At 46.2% G+C, this 25,697-nt stretch overlaps 1 protein-coding gene across 1 annotated transcript in view; it reads right to left on the bottom strand.

The window, feature by feature from the left end:
- Window positions 1–25,697, bottom strand: part of NGEF (neuronal guanine nucleotide exchange factor) — a 38,916-nt gene that overhangs the window by 4,316 nt on the left and 8,903 nt on the right. The window contains exons 3-11 of the mRNA XM_086468326.1: window positions 20,690–20,872; window positions 20,467–20,570; window positions 15,476–15,750; window positions 8,141–8,301; window positions 7,790–7,942; window positions 5,685–5,814; window positions 4,821–4,895; window positions 2,759–2,848; window positions 914–1,077 (exon numbers count right to left, since the gene is read on the bottom strand). Of these exons, the coding sequence (XP_086324452.1) occupies window positions 914–1,077; window positions 2,759–2,848; window positions 4,821–4,895; window positions 5,685–5,814; window positions 7,790–7,942; window positions 8,141–8,301; window positions 15,476–15,750; window positions 20,467–20,570; window positions 20,690–20,872 (1,335 nt within the window). The remainder of the gene's footprint in view (window positions 1–913; window positions 1,078–2,758; window positions 2,849–4,820; window positions 4,896–5,684; window positions 5,815–7,789; window positions 7,943–8,140; window positions 8,302–15,475; window positions 15,751–20,466; window positions 20,571–20,689; window positions 20,873–25,697) is intronic.

Here is a 25,697-nt window from a genome sequence, read left to right as displayed (position 1 = left end):
GTTATGAAAACCCACTGCAAAGAAACCCTCTCCTTGCTCTGCTTTAGACATCCTACATGGCCTAGAACAAGTTGCTTGCTCTGTCTGAGCTCCTCACGTACAAAACACAGACGGTGCTCCCTCAAAGGGGACTGTGAGGCTTAATTCATTCCTATTTGTAAAATGCCTCTGTGTTTTCTGGATACAAGCTGCTGCAGAAGCAAAATATTTCCAGGCATACAGACACTATGGCGACATGTTTATGAGAAACACTGAACTGGCAAGATGCTCCCTACCAGTGAGTCTAGTTAATGCTACAAAGAACACACTGTTCTCCGGGACCCATCTGTTTGTGCTGCTGTATTTCACTACTTTCTAGTTGCACCAGACCTAGTCCTAAGCATGATGCCATTCTCCTCTTCCTGAGGCAGGTTACACCATGTCAAATATAACCACTAGCCTCAGGCCTAAATATATACCCCTTCCTGCTACTCAGATTTTCTAGCCTGCTTTCTTGGAAGTTTGACTGACTAAAGCTGAGCTGTTCTTCAGGCAGCGATGAGTCAAAAAATCACTTCTTGACAGGAAGACAGGCCTCCTCCGTCAGCCCACCAGTTGATGTAACTCATTGCAACTCTGCAGAAACTGGTGGATATGTGCTTACTTACCCTGCTGGGAGACCTGGCCTGGAATCTGTTTGAGTCCTGTTTGCTGTAAATTTTCAGCTGGAGAGAACTGTGCCACCCATGAAAAGTCAACTGTGCTCAAAGACAAGGTGACTGCTAGAGAGGCATGTACAGGTCAGGCCAGGATGCCCTCCCTGTGCCTGGGGGACAAGATGGGGGCACAGCATCACAGCTTGGATAAACCCAGAAACCCAGGGGCAAATAGGATTAACGAAGTGGCTCGTGTACTACCTGAATTTTGCACTCACCCAGGAATTTGCCGGCAAATTACCAGCAGATCATTGAAAAGGAACAAGTAGATTTCTCTGAAGAGTTTCTTGGTGCGAAGCGTTCGTGATGTCTTTGGACCATTCATTTGCTGCAATTCCCCCTGCTTCAGCAGCCAGCGGGAGTGAGAGATGATGGGCACAGACTAGAAGTGAGGAAAACATGACAAAGATCAGGAGAGCAGCAAAAACCCCTGGGCTTATGTGGTCAAGATGCTGAAAGCAGCAGGTAATGCAGAAGGAAGGGCAGTGAGCTCCCATGACCACAACTTCCACTGTAGAGGATGGAGCAGAGCTGGGCAGAGAGGCCAGTGTGCTCTGCCATCCACGCTGCAGCCCAGCACAGAGTGTAACAGAGCTCAGACAGTGACGCAGCAGGGGCCCAAGAATGAACAAACGCTCAAGGACAGCGATGCTGGAGTGCCAAGTGCTGGACTTAAACACTGGGCTGTGCCCTACACAGTGTGTTCTGCCTCTGGGAGATCCCATGTCTCATCATGTGGGCTGAGCCTTTCTGGCCAGGGAGACTGACTTTCAAAATGTGTATTTGGCATTTGGCTACAAAAAGCCCCAGGTTAAATGGGTTCTCACTGGTCGGGTCTGTCCCAGCCAGGAGGAGATGATGTGCATGCAGCCACAACAGCATTTCTGCTAGAGTTTTACAACATGTTGTCTTAGAAACAAGAAGCCCAGAACAAAGCACATCTTATATTAGAAGAACACTACCCTTCCAGTCAAACGACTGAAATACTGGAAAACATCTGCATAACCGCTACTCCTTCTACCTTCACTCCCTCCCTGTGTTCATGTGCACGATGGCACAGTCTTTCTTTCCACAGCCTTGCACTCTTTTCACCAGAGAAGCCCTGCCTGCAGCAGTGCCCAGAGCAGACCTGCTCCAGGGATGAACCAGCTCCTGCCTGTCATTACAGGCTCAGCTTTACAAGGTATGAAGGCAGCCTTGTAGCTACCCCAATCTAGTGCTGTCCTGTGGCCTGGCCCTGACACACTGGTAAAGTGCCCTGGAAGAAACAAATTCTTGGGTGCCCAGTGTGGCTTTCCAAACAAATGGTCTCAAATTTTTTGCTTTGGTTGTTCAGGTACACAAAAACGTTGCTGGAAAGCTAAATCTGCTCCTTAAAATCTGTGAAGCAGACAGATCTGAGAAGCATCTCCATAGCACTCAAGAAAAGAATGGGTAACTTTATACTTAGTACTGGAGCTTCCTGGCATATATTAAATGAGATCTGGTCAGACACCCCTAAATATTGACTCAGTCATTCCCTGGGTGGAGCCAAAATAGATCCTCAGCAGGTAATTACAGACTGTACATCATGCATAAATGCAGGGATGAATTAAAATTGTGGGACAGTGTTCATTTTGGTATTTTCCAGCTTTAAAGTGTTTTGCTTTGTAGCTTTCATCTTCCTTTAACATGATTTGTAATGTAAAACAACAGCTGAAAGCTGATCTGCATTTTGAAGAGAAGTGAGAGGGAAGAGCCAGAACTGAGTGCTGGAGCAGGAGCCACTCACTGCACACAGCCAGTTTGATGCCAGCGTGTCATATCTGTGTACATGCACAACACGATGGCCTCAGTGCTGCCCTGGCCTCTGCAGCACATGTGCAAGGAGACCACACGCATGGATGCAGTGCTACAGCATCAGCATCCCCTTCAAAGGCTTTGGAGAGGGACAGCGTGGGCAGGCCACCACTGAACACTCACTAAAAGGAGTGCAACTAGGTTACTGTTGCCACGTATGTGCACATGACACCTGGATGTTGTCAGTTTGCTGTGTGCAAAGGGCTACCAGCCTATATTTATACCTTGATCTTGAATTCCAGTTTCTTCTGGATGCTGATCATCTGCTCTGTTCGGCTCATCTTCCTGACACCTTCATTACATGCTTTCACCACCTGGGAAAAAGAGAGTAGAAAGATTTGCCTCCATTAGCCTTAAGCAGGTGATGAAAGTCCTGACCACAACAGGGTAAGTGGCCTGCTGTGACAGGAATTGACTAAGCCAAGCTCTTGTATCAGCACTGTATTCATGTGAAAAACAGAAAAGAAAAACCAAAACAAACAAAAAAAACAAAAAAAACCCCATCAACCAATAAAACGCCAAAAAAATCCAGATGTTACAGCTGGAAGCTGACTATCAAGAGGACATATTAGATGGCTGCATTCAGTTACTGAACCAGACAGTATTAAGCAATACTCCTGGTCACACAGCAAAGGGAACAGCTCATTTTCCAGATTCTGACATACCATGTATCCCATCTTCCCCTCCCTCATCCCCAACACTCGAAACGAGGTACACGCACAGTATCATCTTTAAGAAGAGAATGAAGCTAAAGATCTTCATTTCAAAGATGCAGATGCTGTGGTTCTGCAAAGCAACACCAGATGCCAAGGCTATGAAATGTCCCAGGGAAAGAGACGTTCATCATATAGAGCCCAGCTGTGTTCCGAGTACAAACTTCTAACTGAAAAACCACAGCCAATGTGCAGGCACTATCCTATTACAGGGACCTTAACCTAGATGCCACTGCCTGTTTCATAAGGAGCAACTCTCTTGAGAATTGGCTAGGTAGAAAAATTACACTGGAGAACAAGCTCCACTTTGTGCTCTGTTTCTGCTACTCAAAATTCACCAGAATATCAGCATGAAACCATGATCAGCTCTTACCTCTCAAATAGGATATCTAGAGAGAAAATAAGTAGTGGATGATCTCTGTTGTGATGCCTGTGCCTGGCTGGACATTAGGCATCTAAACTTAAATTCTTACAGATATGGAACCATGCAAAGGGAATGATGAATTCACATGAAATTGATCATGTCAATCTCTGAGAGCTGACTATAAAAAGAGCAATTTTTCCATCAGCAGTTGTAGTCATCTGCATACCACAGGAACAGCCTTCCTCAGGCTTTTGACCAATGGAAAAACAATCAGCTACCAGATACACCATGAAGAATTCTGCAAATACTAACTACTGCTGAACATCCTTCATTGCTAAGGTCTCTGTGTTTACCCCTAACGATCTCCAAAGCCTACACTTCCTAGACTAGCTCACGTCAAATACAAGAGCCCATTTTGTTCTAGTATTTCAGTCAGAAGCTGCAACCATATCTTCAGGGTGACATTCTAGCATGGTTTTCAACTTCAAATACTTATATACTGAACTGCAGGATTCAAGAGATGTTCCAAAGTTCTGATGGAGAAGGGTTCACACACTCCATCCCAGCCCATGCAGCCGCCAGCTACATCCAGACCGTTCAGATACGTAGCCTGGAGGTGGGATCGCCCTGTCTGATTGTGTCATGAACAGCCCCCACAAAAAACATCCCAATGCCTTCTTGGTGTTTTGTGCACAGCAGTAACTAGCACAACTAAACACCACACCTACCTACCAGCTTCAGGGAAGAGGGCTAAGAGCAGGCTTGAGTACTTCATTAAGAAACTGTTATTCTAGGTCAGAGGAAGAAGTGTACTTTATTGGAGGAAACCTGGCACAGTTGTTCTCAACTGCCTGTTGCAGCTAATTACATCTCTCTGTGGGATCCATCACTTTCAGATATCTGCAAAAACAATTTGTATTCCTGGAAAACCCCAAGGGAAAACACTCTCTGTGCCCTTTCCTGCAGTGGAAACGTACACATCTGTTGTTAGCAAGGGATTCCTTGTCACTGACATCTAAGTGCTGCTAGATTAGTCCATCTTTGAGAGCAAGGAAGACTTAAGAAAAAAAAAAATCTACTCTTGAAACACAGTAACAGGATTTAAAGGGACAGGTCCAGGAGTGAATGCAGTTTGTAGATCTTTTGGGGAGGGGGCATGAGCACAATGGTTTAATCTTAATGGCCTTCAGTTAACTCATTCAAACTTACTGTTTCCAGTTCTTTATGTGCATCCAGGGCAGTGGTTTCCCTGTCAGACTTCTCTTCCACTTTCTTCAAAATATTCTGCAGGGGAGGAAGGTCTGTGTTAACTCCGATCCCAATCTGACAGCACAGAAAGGTCTTCGCTAGCCTCAGAGTTATTTCTGGCCATCAGCCTAATTACAGGCTAGGTGTCAGAGTACAGCAACTCTCACTTCTTAGTTCCTCTTTCTCATTAAAACCTGTTCCCATCTGACCTTATATCTGAAAGAAATATAGCAGGCAGATTCATCTTTTATAAAAATAAATTAATAAATAAAAATAGCTAGAGCTGACACTAAGGGACAGTGTTATTTGTAATCCCAGTGGGATAAAACCGTTTGGGACTGAGCTGTTACCTCATCCCTAGAAGCATATCCTCCAGCAGTGTTTAGACAAGCTGGCAAAGCATAGGGGGAAGATGGCTGGCAGTCTGGTCCAAGCCACCATGATGCAGGGTATTATACATGGAGCATTTCCATGTCCTGCAGCTGTTCTGTGCTGTGCATCTGTGTGTCAGCATCCTAACCACCAGGCAGCTGGGTTAATGGACTGTTGCTACCCTTTCTAGCAGGTCAACAAAGTTCGTCCTCAACTCTTTTGTTCAATAAAAGCTATCTGACCAATTCAACACTAATCTGGGGATGGTCACTGAGTGACTGAAGTCTTTTTTTTTTTCCGTAGTTGTTGAGAATGTCTGACTCTGTGGAATGGCTTTATCCAGTTCTAGGGTTGATCGTGGCTGTATCTAAGCCTCATTCACAACTGCTGGAAAGGAAAATTACAGGAGTAATCCAGAAGACCTTTGGGAGAGGGAGAAGAGCAAAACTCTACCTGCACCAGCAGCTTGAGCCGAGTGATCCTTTGAAATGGCAGAATCAGGAAGGAAGAAAAGGACAGGCCTTTGCACTTGGGATCCAGCTCCAGCTGCGAGATCACTTCCCGGAAAGCTGGCTTGTCCTGGCTGAGAGGAGGGAGAGAAGGTAAGGGTTTTGGGTGCTACCCTGCCTGAGGCTCTGGTATATGGCTGGTGACCCAAAAGCAGCTTGGTCCCAGAGACAGCACCTGCCTGGCCTTTCCCAAGAACAGAGAAGAGGAGAGAAGGGGACTGAATGCTTTTAGGTGTATTTTAGTTTAATTTTAGAACTATTTATGGTGTTGGGGGAGGGAAAAATAGACTTTTAATGTAGAAGCCATGTAGTGTTCACATGTGTTAGCACATCTAGCTCAGCAGCATACGCTGTGTGCGTAGGTGTGTGTGAATGGGGTGTATGTCCAAGTAGATGAGTCAGAGGCATAATTATATACTTCTACACAGTTGGAACTCTGTGACAAGGCGAAATTCACACAGTTGTAAGAACAAGGCAAGCTACAAAACAGCCAGGCTACTCCTGGCTGCTTAGCTGGAGGATGGAAATCATCATCTGGCCTGAGAAGGACACAGGCCATGTCCAGGCCTTCCCTGATGGTGTTTGCAGATGAGGGCATTGCTGGGCCATGGACACAGCTGCACAGAGCAGCCTCACAGGCCCCAGCTGCCATAGTCAAAGACAATGCTTCCTGACAACTGCACGGCCCTAAGGAAGATTTACAGTGCTGGAGTCCTGGCTAGCAGAAACAGCATGGATGTGAAGAGATTGCTAACTCTGCCAAAACCTGTCTTTACCGTGTGTGACTCGCAACATCCAAGAGAAGCCATTATAAGTGTTTTTCCCTGCTGCAGCAGGTACTTGTGTGACTCACCAGAGCCACAGCAGAATGGAGACCTGCATGCATCTGAGGAACAGCCAAATGGGGGGAACTGACACACCTCAGGCTTCAAGTTCAGCCAAGTGCTGCAAAGTTCTTGTGCTAGCTAGGAGTCTGTGGAAGGGACTCTATTCTTTTCAGTTTGCTTTATGTTCTCCTGTAGATGAAAAAAATGCTGCCCTCTAAATTCATATCTCGAAATACCTCTGTCTCCAACAGGTCCTTTTCAAGCCCAAATAATCCAGCCTATTGCTGCTTCATTTCTGAGTGTTTAGCTAATGGCTCTAGGCAAACTGGTTATATTCTGACCAAAGGAAACCCTGCAGTAACCTCTTTTTGGAGAGAACAGTTGGCCAAGCTCAACAGAGGCCACTTAAAGCGGGTTGGGTTTTTTTGCCGCAAAAGCTGGAGAGTGGAGAAAGGAAGTGATTAGGGCTTCCTACACTCCCCTGAACCAGCTGCTGCTATGGCGAAGAAATACAGTGCAGCATGTGCAATGGGCTGTCCTGAAAAAATCCAGGACATTGTAACTAAAGAAAAATTAATTCTCCTACTTAAAGGTGAGCTTGTAGGGCAGTCTTTGTTTTGAGCTGGCATAAGACAATTCTTACCGGACCAAAAGACTTGCTAAACTTGAAAAATACTGCAAAAATGTCTTGGATTATATCCTCAGGCCTAAGTAATGTCTGTGTGTGTAACATCAGAATGTGAAGAAAATACCTTTTTTTTTTTTTCTTTTAAGAAAATTTTGTTCTGGAAAAAAAAAATTCTCAACTTTGGGAAGATCAAATGCCTTGCCGAGAAGCTTGGGAAAAGCAGGGGCTGCTCTTGTCATCAGAGATCTGTGTTATATTCTTGGCCTTTCAATTTCTTGCCTCTACTTGCAGTTCAAAAAAATGTACATTTCACAAGCATGGGTCCCCATGTACACCATAAATATTTCCCACAGCTGAGAGGGAACTGCTGGCTCTGAATTTACTTGGTATGTTTCTTGCATACTGTTATCACCCCACCCTTACTACAAAGCCTTTTAATGGTGTTTTCTTTCTGTAGGTGCAATGAAAAAACAGTGACGAGGGAAATCCTGTTTCTGTGCTGTCCAGCCCTTTCTCATAAGTATCGAAATTACAGCTAAATCCGTGGCCTATATAATTTTGCAAAATAATTTAGCATCAAGCACTGGAACTCACAGAAGCTGCTTGTAAGCTCTCTCCTGGTAGGTCTGGTTGGAAACGTAGGTGATGTACACAGAGAAGTGATTAATCGTATGCTGGTAGACAATATCGCACACATCTGAGATCACAATATTCTCCTCCACCCGCTGCTCGAGGTCCAACAGGAAGCTAGATGAGAAACCCAGTGCTCATGTTAATTGTGCCCTGAAGAAGCCCTTGAGGGTTCAAAGCAATGAATGTGTCCACAGGCTCTTTGAAAAGCCAGTGGGTAGCAGACTGCCCCTAGTCAGCTCCTCTGTCCCTCTACAAGTGAGGTTAGCTAAAGCGATGCTATTCAGCTGGACAAAAATCCAGCAGCAGTCTTACCGCTCACTAACAGCCATGACATCCAGGACATTAGAGAAGAGGATGTGTGCCTCAGACTGGTGTAAGATCTTTTTCAGACGTTCGTTCTCCATGAAGTGAGACACCAACAGATTCAGACTCTTGTAATACGAGGCTTCGGAAGTAACCAGCTCAAACATGGCCTGGAGGAGAATCCCAAAGAAGGAAATCAGCAGGTACCTTCTGCAGAGGCGTACACACGACGTTAATGAGAACATCTGTGCTGCACACAGTCATAGACCTTGCACCCACCCTCCAGGCCCAGAGTATGGGGAAAGGTAAGCCCGCAATGGCGTTTGCCACACGGTACACAGGATAGTGACTTGAATGGGGAAGATTTTCTCCCTCAACCTCCCTGGCTCCTTCTGTCTCTCTCCTAAGCTGTTTGACCACATTTCCTTCCGTTCAATCTCTCCAGCAGATTTCTCACTTTTTCTCATTGTATGTAAGCAGCCTGATTTTGTGCATGGGCACACATAAAAGCACTTCACAGGCTCCCCTCTTCCTTCTTAGTGTCACTGAGGCTTGACCTGAGGCTGCCCCAGGCACTGGACCCCCGTTATGCCCACTTGTCATGGTCCTGCACTTTCATCTCCCTTTCGGGGCGTTCCCCCTGGTAGCCTCCATGCACCCTCCAAGCTCCTGCTGATCATGACAGTGCTGGCTTGTATCTCTCCTCATTGTGGCTTATTGTGCTACCCAGGAGGGTCTCCTTGCACCCTCTATGCTCTCGTTTTAGAAAAGCCACAATGTAGGGGCTGGGCTGTACAGGATCCAGCACGCTGCAGTCTCTGTGTGTGACACATGCTCCTTTGGCCAGAGCTAATACAAAGATACAGCTGTGGTGCTCCAAGCCCCTGTGTGTTCGCTGATCCAAAGGAAATGCAGCTGCTACTGTCCAAGTGGGGCTCCCTGGTCAACCCCAGCCATACACTTTTCTGACACAACTCACCAAGGACTAGCACAAGACACGGACTCCTTAACTATTACTGTAAGCCATAAATATTCTCTAAATTCCAGCCCTTGCTTCTCCTGTTAAAAGTGAAGCCTCTGGTGCAAAGCCTGTCTTTCTCAGCCAGGGATGTGGTCTGGGGAAGCAGAAAAACAAATTGATGGTTTGGTTCAGAGATAAATCACAAGTTAATGAGATGACCTTCCACCCACAGCAGGCGCCACAGAGTCCACTATTACCACACAGAGCTCACTTACTCTCCAGGCAAGTGTTTGTTGTCTTTGTTCAGCAGTAGATAAAAAAGGTGATTATTTACACAACTATTGAATCTGTTAGTTGCAGTAAGATTAATTGAAGATTCTCACAAGGGCTTCAACATGGTGAAAAATCATTAGATCCTTCAGACACGTCTTGATGAAGGTGTGTCTTGGGCTCCTTGTCCTGAGGCTGGCCCATGCTGCCACTACTGAAAGAGGAACCCTTTGGCAGCCCGGTGAAAGTCTCACTTCCTTGAACTTAAAGCTGCTTCGACCCTTGAGCCCAAGCTCCCCCATGGACCACAGCTCCTCTGCTGCATGTTGGTGAGGGTGTGTGAAGCAGTGCAAGTCCCTGAGCTCCACCAGCTCTCAGAGGCTGCATGGGACCCATCAGAATTGAGGAGATTAAATGGAGCAGCAGGTACATGCAGTAATTTTTGTGCTGCGCATATGGAAAAATACCTTCCAAATTAGCTGGGGGTTTGTCTTTTGGCTTGGCTGTTCTTTTTTAGTGGGTTGGTTTGCTATTTTGGTTTATTTTCTTTCTTAAGAAACTATTTGAAATCTCTGCTGATCAGTTTTTGGCCTTTTCCAGGAAGTATCACTAATGCATCACAGAAGGACCTGAGCTGGGTTACGTTCCTGACACTATGCTGCAGTCCAAGATCTGGGAGGATGGACACAGCGAGGAAGGACTGTTATCCAATCCAGAGCTGCTAAAATATCAGCTGAAGTGACATTGCAGTTCTTTGTGGGTTTGGTAGCCTAGGAAATATCCCCAGTGGCCAGTTAAGTCAAACAGGTGGTCCTTTCCTGCACCAGCGAAGGAGGTTGTGCCTCCACGGCCCCCAAAAGGGTGCAGGTAGAAATGAACGTACTTGGTCAGTGTACGTAGAACACCTGGCATTTAAGGAATAACAGGGTGCTTTATTTTTTTTCAAGGCCAGATTCCCAATGAGAAAAGTAGAGGAGTATCAGCTCAGCTTCTCCCAACAGCTTCACCAGGGCACCTGGTGAACCTGAGAGAGAAGCCCTCTCTCCCTCTGTGTGACTGGCTAGGTCCTAAATGCACCTCTTGCAGCTTTAACTATAGCTTTTTATTTGATAGATGAGAGAAGAGGAAGTAGGTAAAGATACAACAAAAAATAAAGACATGATGTGCTGGGGCAGCCTGTCCCTTCCAGATATCCTGGGGACTGACACCACCAGTCATTTTGCACTGCAGCTTTCCAGACACTCCAAGCCAGGATGTATTTTCTGCCATGGCTTTGAATGCAGGATGTTCATAAAAGCCAAGATCAAGATCTGCCACTCTTCCATAGCCTTTCAACCCTCAAACAACTCGCTTCATCTAGAAGGTTGTTTCCTGATTTGTAGAGGCCCCTCTGCCTATGGTTGGAGGAATTAATTTGTGTACATTTGCTGTTCACCACAACGGATGGTGCATGACCTGCATGGGCATGTGCAGAGTGCAAGCCAGACCAAGGAAATGATTAAAACCATAGTGAAAATGTTGATACACAGGGTTCTGATTTAAAGGAGATGCCAGGAAAGTAAAGAATATCAGTGATCAGGATAAGCTTCTGGAAGTGCTCACAGCATGTGTAAGGCACAAGTTTCTTAATTTACTTTGGAGATCCAGCTGGTCCTCTGCAGACCCAAAGTACCTACTCCAAGGAGCCCAGACTGCTGTTTCCCTTTTGAATGATAAGTATGAGCAGCAAACCTCCTACATGGGCACCAAATGTCCAACCATGCGGTGTAATGATAGGATCTCTGTGGAATAACTGTACTTCGCTAGTTCTAAGCAGCCACTACAAAAAAGAGCATGAGCTTCTGGTCTCAGAATTGCAAAAATAACTAGAAAACAATTTGAACTAAACGTATATTGATGTAATATTATCTTCCTGAGTCTACAAATAGTCTGAAACTATCTCTTGGAAACATGACCAACACTGTTCAATCAGTCCTCTGGGTCATTCACTTCATGAAATCTCATAGTCATGTAAAAGCTATACTAATAATTTTCATTGCTTATGTTTTGGCAGAGATACTGAGAAAGGAAAAGAGAAATGAAGCCTAAGGAAGAAGGAAATGTAGAAGATAAAAACTAAGAGTCACCAAAGACAAAAGTAAACCTACAGGCTAAATTCCTCTTGAGACAATATGATGTTTTATTGCATAGATTGGAAAGATCTACTCCCAATGGCGCTGCTCTTCACATAAATCACCAGGTAAGAAGGAGGAATTCTGGTCTAGGGATGTTGCTCTGAGGAGGGATGTTGCTCTGAGCCGATGCCATGGCGTTGGCTGTGACCAGCTCTCAGACCTGGTTGCCTTCACAGGGCCAATCTGACATCCACCTGCTAGAAGTGCAAAGTCCAGCACAAGAGCTCTCTGGAAGAGGGCAGCTCCATTGTAGAGCAAATTTAGAGGTTTGAAATCTAACGTTTGCTCAAAGAAGGAAAGGAAATTAAATCTTACTTGGACATTTTTGTGAAAAATGGGACAAGAAAGACAGACTGCCTACCTGTCAAACACACTCTTCCACAGAGAGGCTGTGTCACCAGCACACACAACCAGGTTCAAGTCCCTCTTTTGCTTGAGCAAAGAAAATTTTCGGAACAGCAGCTCTCTGATCTAAATTCACACCATAATTCACGGTGCAGATTAGTGTGTCTCTGCCCCTTTTCTAACACCAAAGTGACCTGAATCCAAACAATCCCTGGCAAAAACTGTATCAAAGCTCACACATCTCAGTAAAAAGGGTCCAGTTCAAAGATTGAGAATACTTTGCTAAACTATTTCGATCAGTAAATTGTTTTTGGCGAGTTCCACTCAGCTTGGAATCTCCTAAAACATAGAAGATGAACACCACGTATAAAAATCAATACAGTTAGCAAGCAGAAAAGGGCAAAATGAAGAAAATACACAGTAAATAAAACAAGGACAAACTGAAAAGTAGAGAACTGAACTGGGAAAGGGGTATAAACCAGAGCCACTCCACAAAAAGGCCACACCAATATCTAATTTAAGGTATATGCTGAAAGAAGTTTCACTGATTAAATGTTGTCTCTTCTAATCTCTGGGTACCTTGGTGACAGAATTTGTTTCCACCTAAATCGCATGTAATACAGGGAGTGCGTTTTCTCTCTAGTTGCTTGTTCCTCCTGCTACATACATGTTGCCTGTCATTTCCTCCACGTTGACTTCACATCAGAACCCAAGCAGCATTTCTTTTGGCTTGTTCTTCTTGCTTCATTACATTTTCTATACAGTTAAAAGAAAGCCCTTGGTGATTCACGTTTTGCTGTGTTTGATGCTCAACAGATGTCTGGAGAATTAAAACTACCCTATCAATAACTTAGTAATTTCTGATATTATTCCAGTAGCACGTAATTTTCATATTTCCCTGACCTCTGTGATCTGTAACATGTCTTTTGCTTTTTCTTTTGTTCTTCCTTTGTGACACCTCCAGTTGTTGCTTTACATCTTGCTACTCTCACCTTGGCTTCAGATGAAGAAGGCTGGTGTGGCAGAGGCCATCGCTGTCTGAATTCTGCTTGAGTTCCAGAGCTAATGGGCCATGCTGCAACATTTTTTTGCTGAAATTGCTGGGGGGTGGATGTGGGGTTTGGGTTTTGCTTTTTTTTTTCCTCCCCGAAACTCCCATTTTCTAGCTCATTTGTTGCAATGGGGACAATGACAAATTGCCTTCCATGACACTTTTCAAGCATCCATTTCTCTTCCAGTTAATTTTCTTGTTTTGATGCTTGAAAAACACCTGTGTCTTGTTTTCTAGCTTGTATTGATAACCTGCTTAGTCATTTTCCATCATCACCAATAATGAAGACCAGATTTCTCCTCTTGTTCTTGACTCTTTCATTTTGCAGCTTACTGCAAATGAGCAACTTTTCCTCTGACTGTTTAAGCTCTGCTCCATCACAGCTATGGCGGTGTTCCCTTCCTCAGCTGTCAACAGGGTGTTTGCTTCAACTTTCCTTCCATTTGGGTACTGGTGTTCCTCCCTATGGTGTAAATAATATGCTTGGTTTACCTTTTCTGGTGGAAGAGCTGCAAACTCTGCTAGTCCCTGTGGTTTTCCACAGCTTTAAGATAAAATGGGTCAGAAAGGTACAATTTTGTCTTTAAGACACTTCCTCCAGAATTTCTGCTGCCCTCTATTTCAAGTAAATTCCTCCAGTCCTCCTTCATGAAGCTGAACACTTTACATTCACTTTATCAAGCCCTCATGTACAGCTCACACTCCCAATTCATATCCAATGTGAGTACAGTTCCAGCACTGCAGGAGCAAGCAGTTCTTGCTTATGGCAAGGCTGAATTCAACATCATCTCTTTAACTGCCTCAGTGATTTCTCCAGCCATCCTTGTTTTCTGTCCTTGACTCTCCTCACAAAGCAAATTCTCCACTTTATCTATTCAGTGTTCAGCCAATTTCACAGCTTTCTGGCTTTGAGCAATTTTATAATCTCTTACTGTGCTAATCCCAGAACAAACAGGAAGAAAATGTCAGCTCTGATAAACTAACATCAGGGGAAAGCACAGCACTTCTTTAAGGCAGCACTGTCCCATCTCCATCTGCTTTATTTCTCTTATTTAAGCAGAGAGAAGAAAATTCAGCACACTTAATGTTGGGGTTTAGCAGCACAGAGATTATTTCCTCTCTGAGGAAAATTCCTCAGCGATTAAAACACCTACAGGCAATGAATATAACTCACCAGAAATGGCAGGTTTGGAAATCTATAATGCAAACTTTTAAGCAAATGTTTCTCTGTAAAAGACTCTTCATTTTGAAGCAGAAAGAAGGAAAAAATCTTGTAATTTTTCAGATACCAGATTGTGTTTGTAATGCTGGCAGTTAGAAGTACCATGTTTTGCCAGGTAAACAGAACAAATCTGATATGGAAATAACCAGTGCAGAAGAACCTTCAGCCATAACCCTGATGCACTAACAGCCTGTGCTCCCCAAGCTCCCCTGCACAAACACCAGTCCCTTCCACTAAGGGTGTAAGTAACACAGCCCTGCCCATCACACCCCTGCTGTTCACAAGATGAGCCTTTCCACTGTAACAGCCTTTCCAAGTTACAGCCTTGGCCAGGACTAGGGTGGCACTGTATACAGAAGGGATTCATAAATGTTGACTGTGCAAATCCAAATAAACTTAGGGGGAACTGCTCACACTCCGAGATGTTCTTCAGCCCTTTGGGTACAATCTCATGAGTCAAGGCTGAACAGATACAATAATCTCACCAGAAGCAATCCTGGTGCAGGAGAGTAGTAGGAGTCACAGGACCAAGCCTTTGAAGGCCCAGTGCTCGTATTACAACGCACAGAAGACACTAAACAAGGCTTGTTCATCTCTGCTGCTGGCTACGAATGCAGTGCTATGCATTGACAAAGAGCACTCATGCTCCCCACGCTATCCAAAATAGCAACCAGTTGTAAATTGTCGTGTGACTGATGTTTTCATTAATCACTCCTTTCATTGTTTGATGCAGCCCTATAAATTAACAGGGTATAACTCTTAAACAGTGATGTCACTGTACTGTAAGGCTAAAATGCATATATACCTGTTGTTATTTTTTACTGTTTTGTGTAAGACTCCAAGTAACATTTAAAAATAAGGAAGTTCATCAATCTCCATCTCTTCCCTTTCCATTAATGCCATCATATTTAAAACAGATTACAGTTAATGGCTGAATTCTTCTAAGATTTCTGGTGGAAAGTATGTATCCTGCTAATAACTTCAGAAGAGGATTAATGTACACTGGGAACCAAAAGCTCTATTGCAAGAGCCCCTTCATTATCCCTCTTCCTTCGTAAATTGCTCCTAACACTGAATAAAAGGGAAAAGAAGTTATTTTTTTTGCTGCAGAAATGTCCAGCAGCAATAGCGTATAGAACAACATCTGTAGTTTCAAAAAGAGTGAGTGGTGCTAACCAGTGCAACACAGAAAAGTACTTAGCAGGGCAAGGCTTGTCTGTGACTGCTATGAAACTTTTAATTTTTAAATCTTGATCAGTTGACTTAATTCACTCTTTCAAGCAGCAAGCCAGTCAAGAAACCCTCCACCTTCCCCCATTACCTCCTGTAGCTTGATCTCATCTGGCTGGAGGATGTTGAGGACCCCGCTGCTCCGGATCTCAGGAAGATCCTGCCATAAGTTGAACCTGGAGTTGGAGTTCCTCAGCAAACTGATTTGTGGTGGACCTTTGCTTTCGGTTGTATTTGTAGGTTCTGCTTCAGATGGAGTTTCCTCGCTGGGAGACCTCTCCTCAGGGTCTGTCTGTGAATCCTGCAGTCGTCTGGTTTCAATCTCCTGGCGCGTAGATTTATCTCGATATTCCTGATACAAGAGCCCTAGGAGGCAACATTAACAGGTCTGAGAGGTTACAGCCGAAGAAAAGAGTAGAAATGTATTGCAGGAAAGGATATTTGTTTTGTATTAGTTCATCTCAGCAGAGGTGAGGAAGATCCCTTCCATGCTGAGCAAAAAAAGCCAATTATGGCACTCCTATTTCAGCCAGAAGTGGAAACTATAAATGGAAGGCCATTTCTAAATCTAAAGTGTTGTCAACAATCTGCTCTCACAAAACATTTAGTAACACAGTCAGATGAATCCATGATCAATCACAAGACAGAAAAGAAGTGGTTTGTTATTTGCCAGGCTTTTAAATGTTTCTTTTAAACCTTGATTTTCTCTGCAGTATTATTATGTTACAAGTTATATAGACTGATAGGCATGTTTAAGTCTGTGCCTGGAAATGTAATATTGCGTATATTGAAACTACTTTAAACGAGCAATTTGATGGCCCTGAAAACCCTTAAGGAGGAAACACTGAGCTGCTGTTAAGGCATTGGACAGGTGAAGCACTGGGACAAGAAGCTACAGGTACTAGTTTGTTTTGGCTAGTTAATGGTTAGCCTTGGACATGTTGCTTAATATCTTTCTGTTTTCCTGTTCAGTTTCTATGATGACTGAAGATATGAAATTAACATTCCAAAGTTACCTGACTGCACAGCATGAAGGAAGAGGCTCTGAATTCACACCATCTTGAGGCACATCAGTCACAAGAGGTGTCTCCTGAGTTTCAGGTACTAACTTCAGGAGCAGATGAAATTCCATAGAAGTTGCCCCCACCCCTGATTTCAAATGACAGCACGAAAAAGTAGGAATCCTGAAATTCCTTGGCCATCTTTAGAAGATCCTTTGTCTCTCCTAGGGCTTTCTAACTGTCCCATTTCTCTTTCTGAGCCATCTGTAGGACCAGGAATATTAATTGCTTGAATATAAAATGCTATTTTGAAGATATGAAAAGACAAGAGAGCATGATCCTGCTCTGAGTCACTCTCCTCACTCAAATTGAAGCAGCACAATTTACATTATCTCCCTTGGTTTATACTTGAATTGCAAAGTGTAACATGAATGAACAAAGAGAAAAGTCCTTGATGTTAAAAAAAAAACCCTACATAATTTATTTTGTCTGAATCATTAGGGGTCAAAATCTATCTGGTCACATGCATGCATGATATTGGATCTCAGAAGCAGATTCTGTGTGTAGTAAGGTGAGAGATAACTGGGTCAGGAGTTTGTCTAGGGAGGGCAGAAACGTAGATGTTACTGCCTATTAAATCTCTGGGCCAGTTTTCATGAGGCTCTGTACCAGTGACTGTTAAAACTTTATCAGAATATGCTGGGGAAAAGCACAGGCACAAGGACAGCTTTAGCGCAGTCTGTGAGTGTATCCTCTTATCTGTTCTCCCTTGAAAGATGTTCAACACCGGATTAAAACAGCAGTACGGGTAGCTGTGCCTAGGGTACCATACAGTCTTCTGTTAGCTTCCTACACCATAACTCAAGAAAGGAGACTTCCCCTGAAGTTTTGCATGCTGCTGCTACTTCTCTAATTTCTACATCAGCTAGGCTTATATGGCTTTTATGAGCATTTCTGCCTGTTATTCAGCATCAGTGAGGGTGCTGTGGATGTCGTGGGGTGGAAAGGCTCCTTCAGGAATGGAGCAGAGAGCCTGCTAAATCGGAGCTGCTTTCAGTGGTACTGATCTGTAAGCTCAGCCTGTGCTCAAAGGCTCTGGTGTGGTAGGGCACTGGGCCCTTTCTGCCCCACCAAACTGCACACCAGAGAGCAGGATGGGCAAGGAAGTAACACCCTGCAGCAGCACGGGCAGCACTTGACTCAAGGGAAAACATGCTGGGAAACTGAAATATAATCTATCTGTTTAACTCATACTGGAGACAACTATACTTGCAGTGTCTGACTGTACAGCCATATTGTGCTGGTGGGGCTGCCCTGCAAGTCAGAGGCAATTAAGGATATTTTGTGTAAAGCGGATTTAGTGTCCCTTGTGCAGATCTGGAGAGCAGCCCTTTAAAAAAAGATCCTCAAGTCAAACTTCTCCCTTGCTTTAAGGAATTAAAATCCAGACAATGAAACCTGATTTTGTTTCCAGGTTCCCTGTCTGACCAACCAAACCGATAAGACCTACAGAGCCTTCAGTGGCACGTAAAGGCAAATACGGACACGGGAAAATCTGATTGACTAAAAGCATCTTCCACCACAAGTTGTTTGGAAATTACAAGGTAACTCATTTTAAGGAGAGAGCTGAAGAGAGACTGGCTGAAGCTCTGCCACAGACAGCAATATGGGGAGGAAGTGGAAAGGTGATACCAGAAGAAAGACAAAAGACAGGTAGATGTTTAGGCAGAAGAAGGGTGGGAAGAAACAGAGGGTTGTGCTAGCAAGGATAAAAGATATCCTCGCTAAAAGGTCCATCCATATGTTGGTAAAGAGGTTACAATGGGTGGAGCAAAGGCTTAGATGAGACAGAGGGAGATGAAGCAGGAGATGGTGACTGCACAGGACTTGTGGCGTAACAGATGCAAGGTCAGGGAACAGGCTTTTGACATCTTGAAAGCAGAGCAATACATCTGGGAACAGATTGAATGTGTAGAAAGAAGCTGGGATCAGTAGTTGAATGTGACTCAGTAGACATGATGATTTAGTAAACACATTTAGTAAGTAAACAAGTACAAAATGCCAGAGACCTGTACAAGCTCCATTCATTGCTTAATGTCCCAACTGTCCCTATTGTGACCTGGCTAAAGGTAACCACACGGTCAGAGCATGGGTTTGGTGTCACCTGTTGACTTAAATGGTTAAGGATCTTCCTATGGGGTGTTTACATCGTTTTTATAGTACATAATAGGCTTTTTCCTCTGTGTTTATTCCATTTAATTTTGCTGTCACAGTCTCCCTTCCCATCTCTCTCAAAAGCTGGGAGGGGAATTGAAAAATGAGTTACTAATTGTGGAAAATGCTTGCCTTAGAGAGTTCGCAGTGCTCTTAAAGTAAACGTTATTACATTGAAAGCTATGTAAAATCTCAGGAGGTCCAGAGAAATTCTCTGCTCCAGTTTCGGGCAAAAAGTCCATTAATGCCTCAAAGGCAGGAGGGAGGGAAGGGAGCTAGTGTGCTCCAGCCATTTGAAATGACCTCTCTGCTGGGGATTAGCATAGCATCTCTGGTTGTCAAAACCCTGTCTCCTCCATCAAGGTGCAACAGACCTACTTGCAGTTACACTGATGCGTGCAGAGCTATCACACAGCTTCCCTCTGATACACAGCACAAAAATATATATGAATATAGCAACCAAGTTGCTTTGAAGTCCTGCTGGTTCTAGTATTTTTATCATGCCTCTTAGTGGCACATTCCCAGTAAACTGACAACGTATTGACACATCTGCCTTAGGAGATTAGTACCTACACAGCCAAAAGCAAGTAACAGATCTGCCAACATCCATGCAAATTGTTCACCACTTTCCTCCAGAAGGCCCTGAACTTGGCCGTTTTGTGTGACAGATGCTGGCAGGCTGCTGGTTTCACACCAGCCACTTTACCCGGCACTGTCCTACTGGCATCAGGTGCTCCAAGAATCAGCCCTGTCCATCACGACCTGACACCAAACTGCAGCCACTCTCCTCTCCCAGAGACAGTGTGACAAGCCTCCTCGTTCCTGCTAGGGAGGTTTGCCTCGCTGCTCATGAGAGTTATCTATCCAGTTTTCCCATGCAAAGTGCTACATTCCTTCCCTCTAGATTCAAGTATCTTGAAGTTTCATTTTTCTGAAAATGAACTGTTTAAAAATGAAGCTTCTATATTCCCACCGTAAAACCTGCCTCAGGATGGGGGTTAACTTTGCAGTTGCCCAAACGTCTCTGAGGAATGTCGTAATTCAGATGTGGGAAACCAAGAAACAAGCTGTGAAGGTCCTCTCTGCATCCCACAAAAAAAACTTCAAAAATACCACGGGAGCAAAAGCGTAACAGTCCTCTCCTCCACAATCACACAGATACCCTCAACTCTGCCTTCACAAAGCGACCACAAATGATGTTACTCCTTCTACCTTGCAAATGCCACGCCAGTGGCTGTTACAAACACACGCTGACCTCAGTGCACACAGCTAACGTCCAACAGGACAGTTGACCCAGTGCTTCAGTCTTACCCCTTTTTGAGTATGCAAAATCAGATTTCAGCAGAAAGTTTGCTGTAGCCTTAAGATTAACTGCTTCATAACTACAAGAAGTAACCGTTATTTATGAATGGGGGTAAAGCTGCTCAGTGACAGCATTAAATCTCCTGCCAGCCAGCGTGCAAACCCGATGCCCCTAACTACAGCAAAAAGCCCCCGCTAAGGCAACGGTTATGTTTTACACCGACAGCGCGCGGTTTTCCCAGCAAGGACAGAGAGTTGGGGTCCCGCCACACAACCGCCTTATCCCTGCCTGAGGCTCCCTCCTGCCGTATACCGCCCGGGTTGAGATGTGGGTTTCATTCGCCAAACGCTGTCGGATTGAGGGGTTTAGCGGGGAGGCAGACGGCGCCTCGGCTCTGCTCGGGTGAGGGGCCCGGCCCGCCGCAGCGGCGCCTCTAGGGGCTGCTGTGCTGCCGCGAGTGCGGGCAACGGGAAAGGCGGCGAAGTCGTAGGAGAGAGCGGCCGCCGGACCCCCGGGCCGGACCCCTCGCCGGGGGGGACACCGAGGCAGGGGACGGCTCCTTACCGATGTGCTCGATGAGGTTCCTCCAGGAGTCGGCCGTCATGGGGTGGGCGGGTGGCGGCGCCTCGGCGGTGGCGGGGCTCTCCTCAGCGGCCGCGGGGAGCTCCCTGTGGGAGGCGGAGGCACCCTCAGCCGCGGCGGCGGGGCAGCAGCGGGGCGCCCCCCTCCGCCCCCGGGCGCGGCCCCTCGCCCCCCTACCCGCCCCAGCATCCACCTCTCCGCTCACCTGCCGGGCTGTCCCGCCGAGCCGTCCTGGTCGAGGGCGCAGGCGGCGCTGAGCGCCGCGGCCAGCAGCTCCATGGCCGGCGGCGGCAGGCGGCTGCCGAGCAGCTCCGGTGGCGGCAGCGGCGGCGCGGGGCTGGGGGAGCCCGGGCGGTTGCCACGGTAACGGGGGTAGGAAGGCAGCAGCCTGCGCGGGAGGGAGAGGGGAGCTGCGGCCGCCCCCGGGGCGCCCCCGCAGCCTCCCGAGACCCTTTGAGCCCCCAACCCCCTTTAGAGCCTCTCCTCAGACAGCCCCCCTAGGCGTCCCCAAGGGGTCTCCCGTCAAAATCTCCAGACAACCCCGTCAAATCCCCTCAGAGCTTCCCCTCAGACCCCCGGTCAGGCGTCCGCAGGGGCTCTCCACCCAAATCCTCTCAGAGCCTTCCCAAATCCCCTCAGAGCCCCCTCGGGCTCTCCCTTTCAAAATCCCCAGAGAGTCCCCCTCAGAGCCTCCCCTCAGATCCCCCTCAGACATCCCCGCAAAGACCCCTCAAAAATCCTCTCAGAGCGTCCCCTCGGGCTCCCACAAGCCCCTCAGAGCCCCCCGCCCTCGCACCCCTCTCCATCTTCCCAGGTCTCCTCCGAGGCCGCACAGAGCTCTACCAAATCCCCGCGGCGCCCCCTCAGCCTTCCCCAAGTCCCTCCCGAGACCTCTGCGGACCCATTAGAGTTCCCTAACCGCGCTCCCTCAGAGCCCCTCGCAGCCCCTTTGCAGCCCGCCAAACTCAGCCCTCAGAGCTCCCACCCGACCCCCGAGTCCCCCCAAGAGCCTTCGGAGCCCCCCTGCAGACCCTCTCAGAGCCTTCAAAATCCTTTCCAAGCCCCCACAGACCCCTACCTCTCAGGCTCCGTCCCCTCTCAGACTCCCCATCCCCTGCAGCTCCCCACCCCTGCCCGGCACCCCTGCTCCCAGGGACCTCCTCAGCCCCCCCAGCTCCCCTCCAGCGTTCCAACGCAGGTCCCTCCTCCGCCGGGAGGCTGACTCCCTCCTCCCCAAGGGCCCCCCAAAAGGCAGCAATCCCTGCCCCAGGGGCCCCCCACCTTCACAGGCACCCCTACCTCCATCCCCCCTGCTCTCCTGCAGAGAGGCTCCTTCCTCAGATGCAAGGAACCCCCTACTCCATTCCCTCCCTCCCTCCTTAGCAAGGCATCCTCCCCCAGCAAGCACCCCCACACCCCATCCTACCCCATGCACCAGCCCGGGCCCCAGCCCCTCTCCTCCGTGCACAGCCACCCCACAGCGGGAGGGGGGTCCTGCCCTGGCACTGACCTCTCCTCCCTCAGACCCGGGGCATAGCGCTGCCCCCCATCCCCTGCACCTCTCTGCCTAAGTGCCGCTGGTGCCGGCTTTGAGGGAGAAAAGGGGGTGGGAGAGGGGGACTCTGCTGAACTGCTTCCAGATCTGGTGCATATGGTGCGTTTCTTCTCCGGGAATGAGAACCCTGAGATGGAGGAACGTAACTGGGAAACTCAGCCTAATCCCTCCTGCCGGGAACTGCACCCCTGGTTACCCCACAGGATTGACCGCTATCCTCCTCTCTTCCTCCGGCAGTGCTTTGCACCCGCTGGGTCACTTCCCCCGTCTCCCCTTCCTTAGCGTCGCTACTTCCATAAGGATATATTGTCTCATTTAGGCAGTAAGTGTCTCAGTACTTAATGATCTATATCTATCTTCGTTCAGGTGATTGTTTTTCCGCCTCGGGGATAAATCCTCTTGAGCTCCAGAGCATGGTTACATCCTTGGATTGGTTTGTGCTTGCGGACAGGTTGAGTGCAGCTCATGTTAGTACATGTTAGTAACCCTCAGCAAAAATACCGTCGTCTGCACCACATTGCAACTGAGGAGTTAATGGTCAGAAAACACTCAGCTGTTCCTTGCGTTCGCTTTCTCCCTGTTGCATAAATAACCGTGTTTTTTTCTGTACGTGGTAACATAATTTATGCAACAACATCAGATCCGTGTGTTGGTCTGTATGTGTAAAATGGTTTCCTTTTAATCGTTTTTATATTGTATTTGCTAAAATCAGGGTAGCTTCCAATCATGACTGTATATTCAGAAAAACTCTTTCAGCTTATGTGAACTAGATCTCGGTGCTTGGTCCTTCTGTCATTGAGAGGCAGAATGGGAGAGAAAAACCGCTGGAAATGTCATTGAGGACTCAAAACTGTCAGTCAGTCCAGGTCCAGTTCCAGACTGGGAGGTCGGAACGACCAGAGAGCTGATAAGAAAAATCAGGGTGAGGGTGAGAGCTAGACCTGTTTTGCACTCAGAGAGGGGGAGGACAGCCTGGTAGCTAGGGCTGTATGAGGGAAGATGGTCATGGGTAGGTGGTCAATATGGGATGAAAGTGGGTTACAAGCCATTAAACACTGGGGCTAAGGGGTTTGGGGAGACAGATGAGTGAGGGGGCAGCCAAAACTTTGTCAAAGGGATAAAGCAGCAGAGACTATTTGAAGCTCTGCCTAATGACTGACATTTTGGTGTCTTGCTGCTGGGGCAAGAATATGTTTTCAAAGGTTTTAGTAAGTGGTGGGGTGCTAAAAAGCTTATTAGAAAAGGGGAGGAGGACATTAACTGTCCTGAGCCTCTTTGTTATCTAGAATTCTGGAAAAGCAGGGATGCTGTCTACTATTTTCTAAAAGGAAGAACCAAGAGCAGTGAGGAGTTCTCCCTGATATGCAAAGGGAAGTCAGTGCATAAGCTCTTACTGACACTGCTAGAATGAATGTGTATCTAAATACAACTTTTGGGTTATCTACTAAAAAATCCTCCAAACTTTCAGAATTATGCTTTAAGAGTTTAACAGAGTCTAGCCCCTCACATTGCTTCACTCCCAAGGGTTAAATCTGTTGCAAATTGAAATTTCTTTTTAGAAAAGCGTCTGGGTCATGGTATGAAACATATTTAAAACCAGCACCTTTTCAGGATCCCGTAACTGTCTGGTAACTTGATCCTGCCTGTCTTTTTCCTTCAACTTTTCTGAAATAATTTCACTTCTGGTCTGAGATGAAAACCCAGAAACATCACTAAAAAATGTCGGTATGGAGAGGTGAGAACACCAGCTGAGAGTGAAATGCCCCCTGTGGCCATGGGAGGCCACAGCTTGTATTTTGTGTCTCAGAGATCTGTTCCACTGCAGCAATGACTAATAGTCTACTCCTTCCTTTAGAACTACTCTCTTTCTTTATTGTAATTTGGTCTTTCAAAAACGTTGCGCTCTCTTTCTTTCCAGGCTTATTCTCATACTTCATGTTGACATACAGAGAACGTCTGTAAACAGCACAAGTGCCTGAGAAATACTTTTTCTCCCAAGTGAGGTGACAGAGTGTTCCCAGCACCCTGGGACTGGAGTAAAAAAATATATTTAGCAAGGAGATATTTTTGTCCCGCAAAAATTGCTGGGATTTTCTAAATCTTGCTTTTCTGTTTGGGGACAAAACAGAAGGCTTTCAACGTTTGTAATGAAAAATGAAGACAGGCAAACAAGTGATTCTCTCACAGCGGTCTGGTGGCTGGGATGTTCATGCTGGGTGTGGGGGATCCAGGTTCAGAGTCATGGCTGTGTTGTTCCCTCACATGCCACATGTAACTGCCTGTTCCAGGGCAGATCAGTCTCTCTTCCTGGAGCTGCTCTACTTTCTCTGGTCACTGGGAAAGGTGCTTGAACCTCATGAATACCTTACTCACCAGATACCACTTTAGGTCAGTCAATAGTGGACTATTTTGCTAAGTAGAATAGCTCTGGCATAGCCACCTCTTTCTTTCTTTCTACTTCCGCAATTGTTAGGACTTTGTGTGCAGATCAAGCTGACCCAGCTGCTCAATTCCACTTTTCACTCGACTCCCGGAGGCAGATTTCTACCTCCACTTTTATGTCAGCACTCTTGCTCATCTCATCCTTGGTAAGCAGTTTGGGCAGATAAACTGGTGGAAAATGATTTTTTATTATTTTTTTTCAGAATTAGGTTTGTGTGTGCCTGGATTGGCTCACTACAGAGTGAACTCAATGAGAGTGCCAGTATAGCAGAGGTGGCACGCATGCAGATGGATGGCAGGACCATGGCAGTGCCATCTTGGATTATTTTACACTGCTGTAGAACTGCAGGCTCAGACAGAAGTTCCTTCTCCACCTAATTTTAGCCATCCGGGCAGGAGTTTGGAGGAGGTTTTCTCTCTCACTGTATCAACAATGAATTTGATCTGGAGCCTAAAAAGCTTTCCCCCATATCATCAAAATCAGTAAAATCTCCTGATGACATATTGGTTTTCTGACCAAAATCCCTGTATTTCATCCTAACATTCCCTGTCTAGCTGTAGAGGGATACATTAAAGCAACTAGTTAAAGATCCTACCCCAGCACCAAACAAGTCGTGCTGCGTGCCCTGTGGTCTCGGTGACAGAAGTCATGTGACACCCTGACAGACCAAAGCCCAGTTTTGACTCAGGAATGCTTGCAGTCCGCAAGCACACAGGCACTGGAAATGATCCTCATGGCCATCATTAGATGGCCATGCTCTGGTCACATGGAGCATGGTGATGCTTCAGCTCCCTCTTGGCAGAGGAGAGTGGGTTTGAGCTTGTGTATGTTCTTCAAAGCAGTGGTTCACATGGTTGCGAACTGTTCCCAGCTTCGCTGTACTGTCGTTGGAAAAGATTTTAAATGTTGGCTGACCTGGTCCATGATTGCATTAAAAATGTGGTAACTGGTGTGAGTTTATAATTAGTCTGTTACAATTATCTCACTGAAGTTCTGTTTGGGGGATGAATTTCCAATCTTGGCTTGTATTTTCAGGTGCTAGTAATTTTGAAAAATGATTAATCATTTGAATTAAGATTTCTTATGTGCATCTAAACTCAACAGCAATCCTTAGAATAAAGCTGTGCAAAGAGCTTGTTTTCAAATGACATTGAAATGTATTTTTTAATGTTCTCTTACAGCAGTTTTTAGAAATTAGACCTCCTCTTCCAAAAA

This window comes from Leptosomus discolor, chromosome 7 (genome assembly GCF_034619465.1).
Source record: "Leptosomus discolor isolate bLepDis1 chromosome 7, bLepDis1.hap2, whole genome shotgun sequence".
NCBI lineage: Eukaryota > Metazoa > Chordata > Aves > Leptosomiformes > Leptosomidae > Leptosomus > Leptosomus discolor.
Note: the sequence above shows the minus strand (reverse complement) of the source record. Positions and strands in the feature narration are given on the sequence as shown.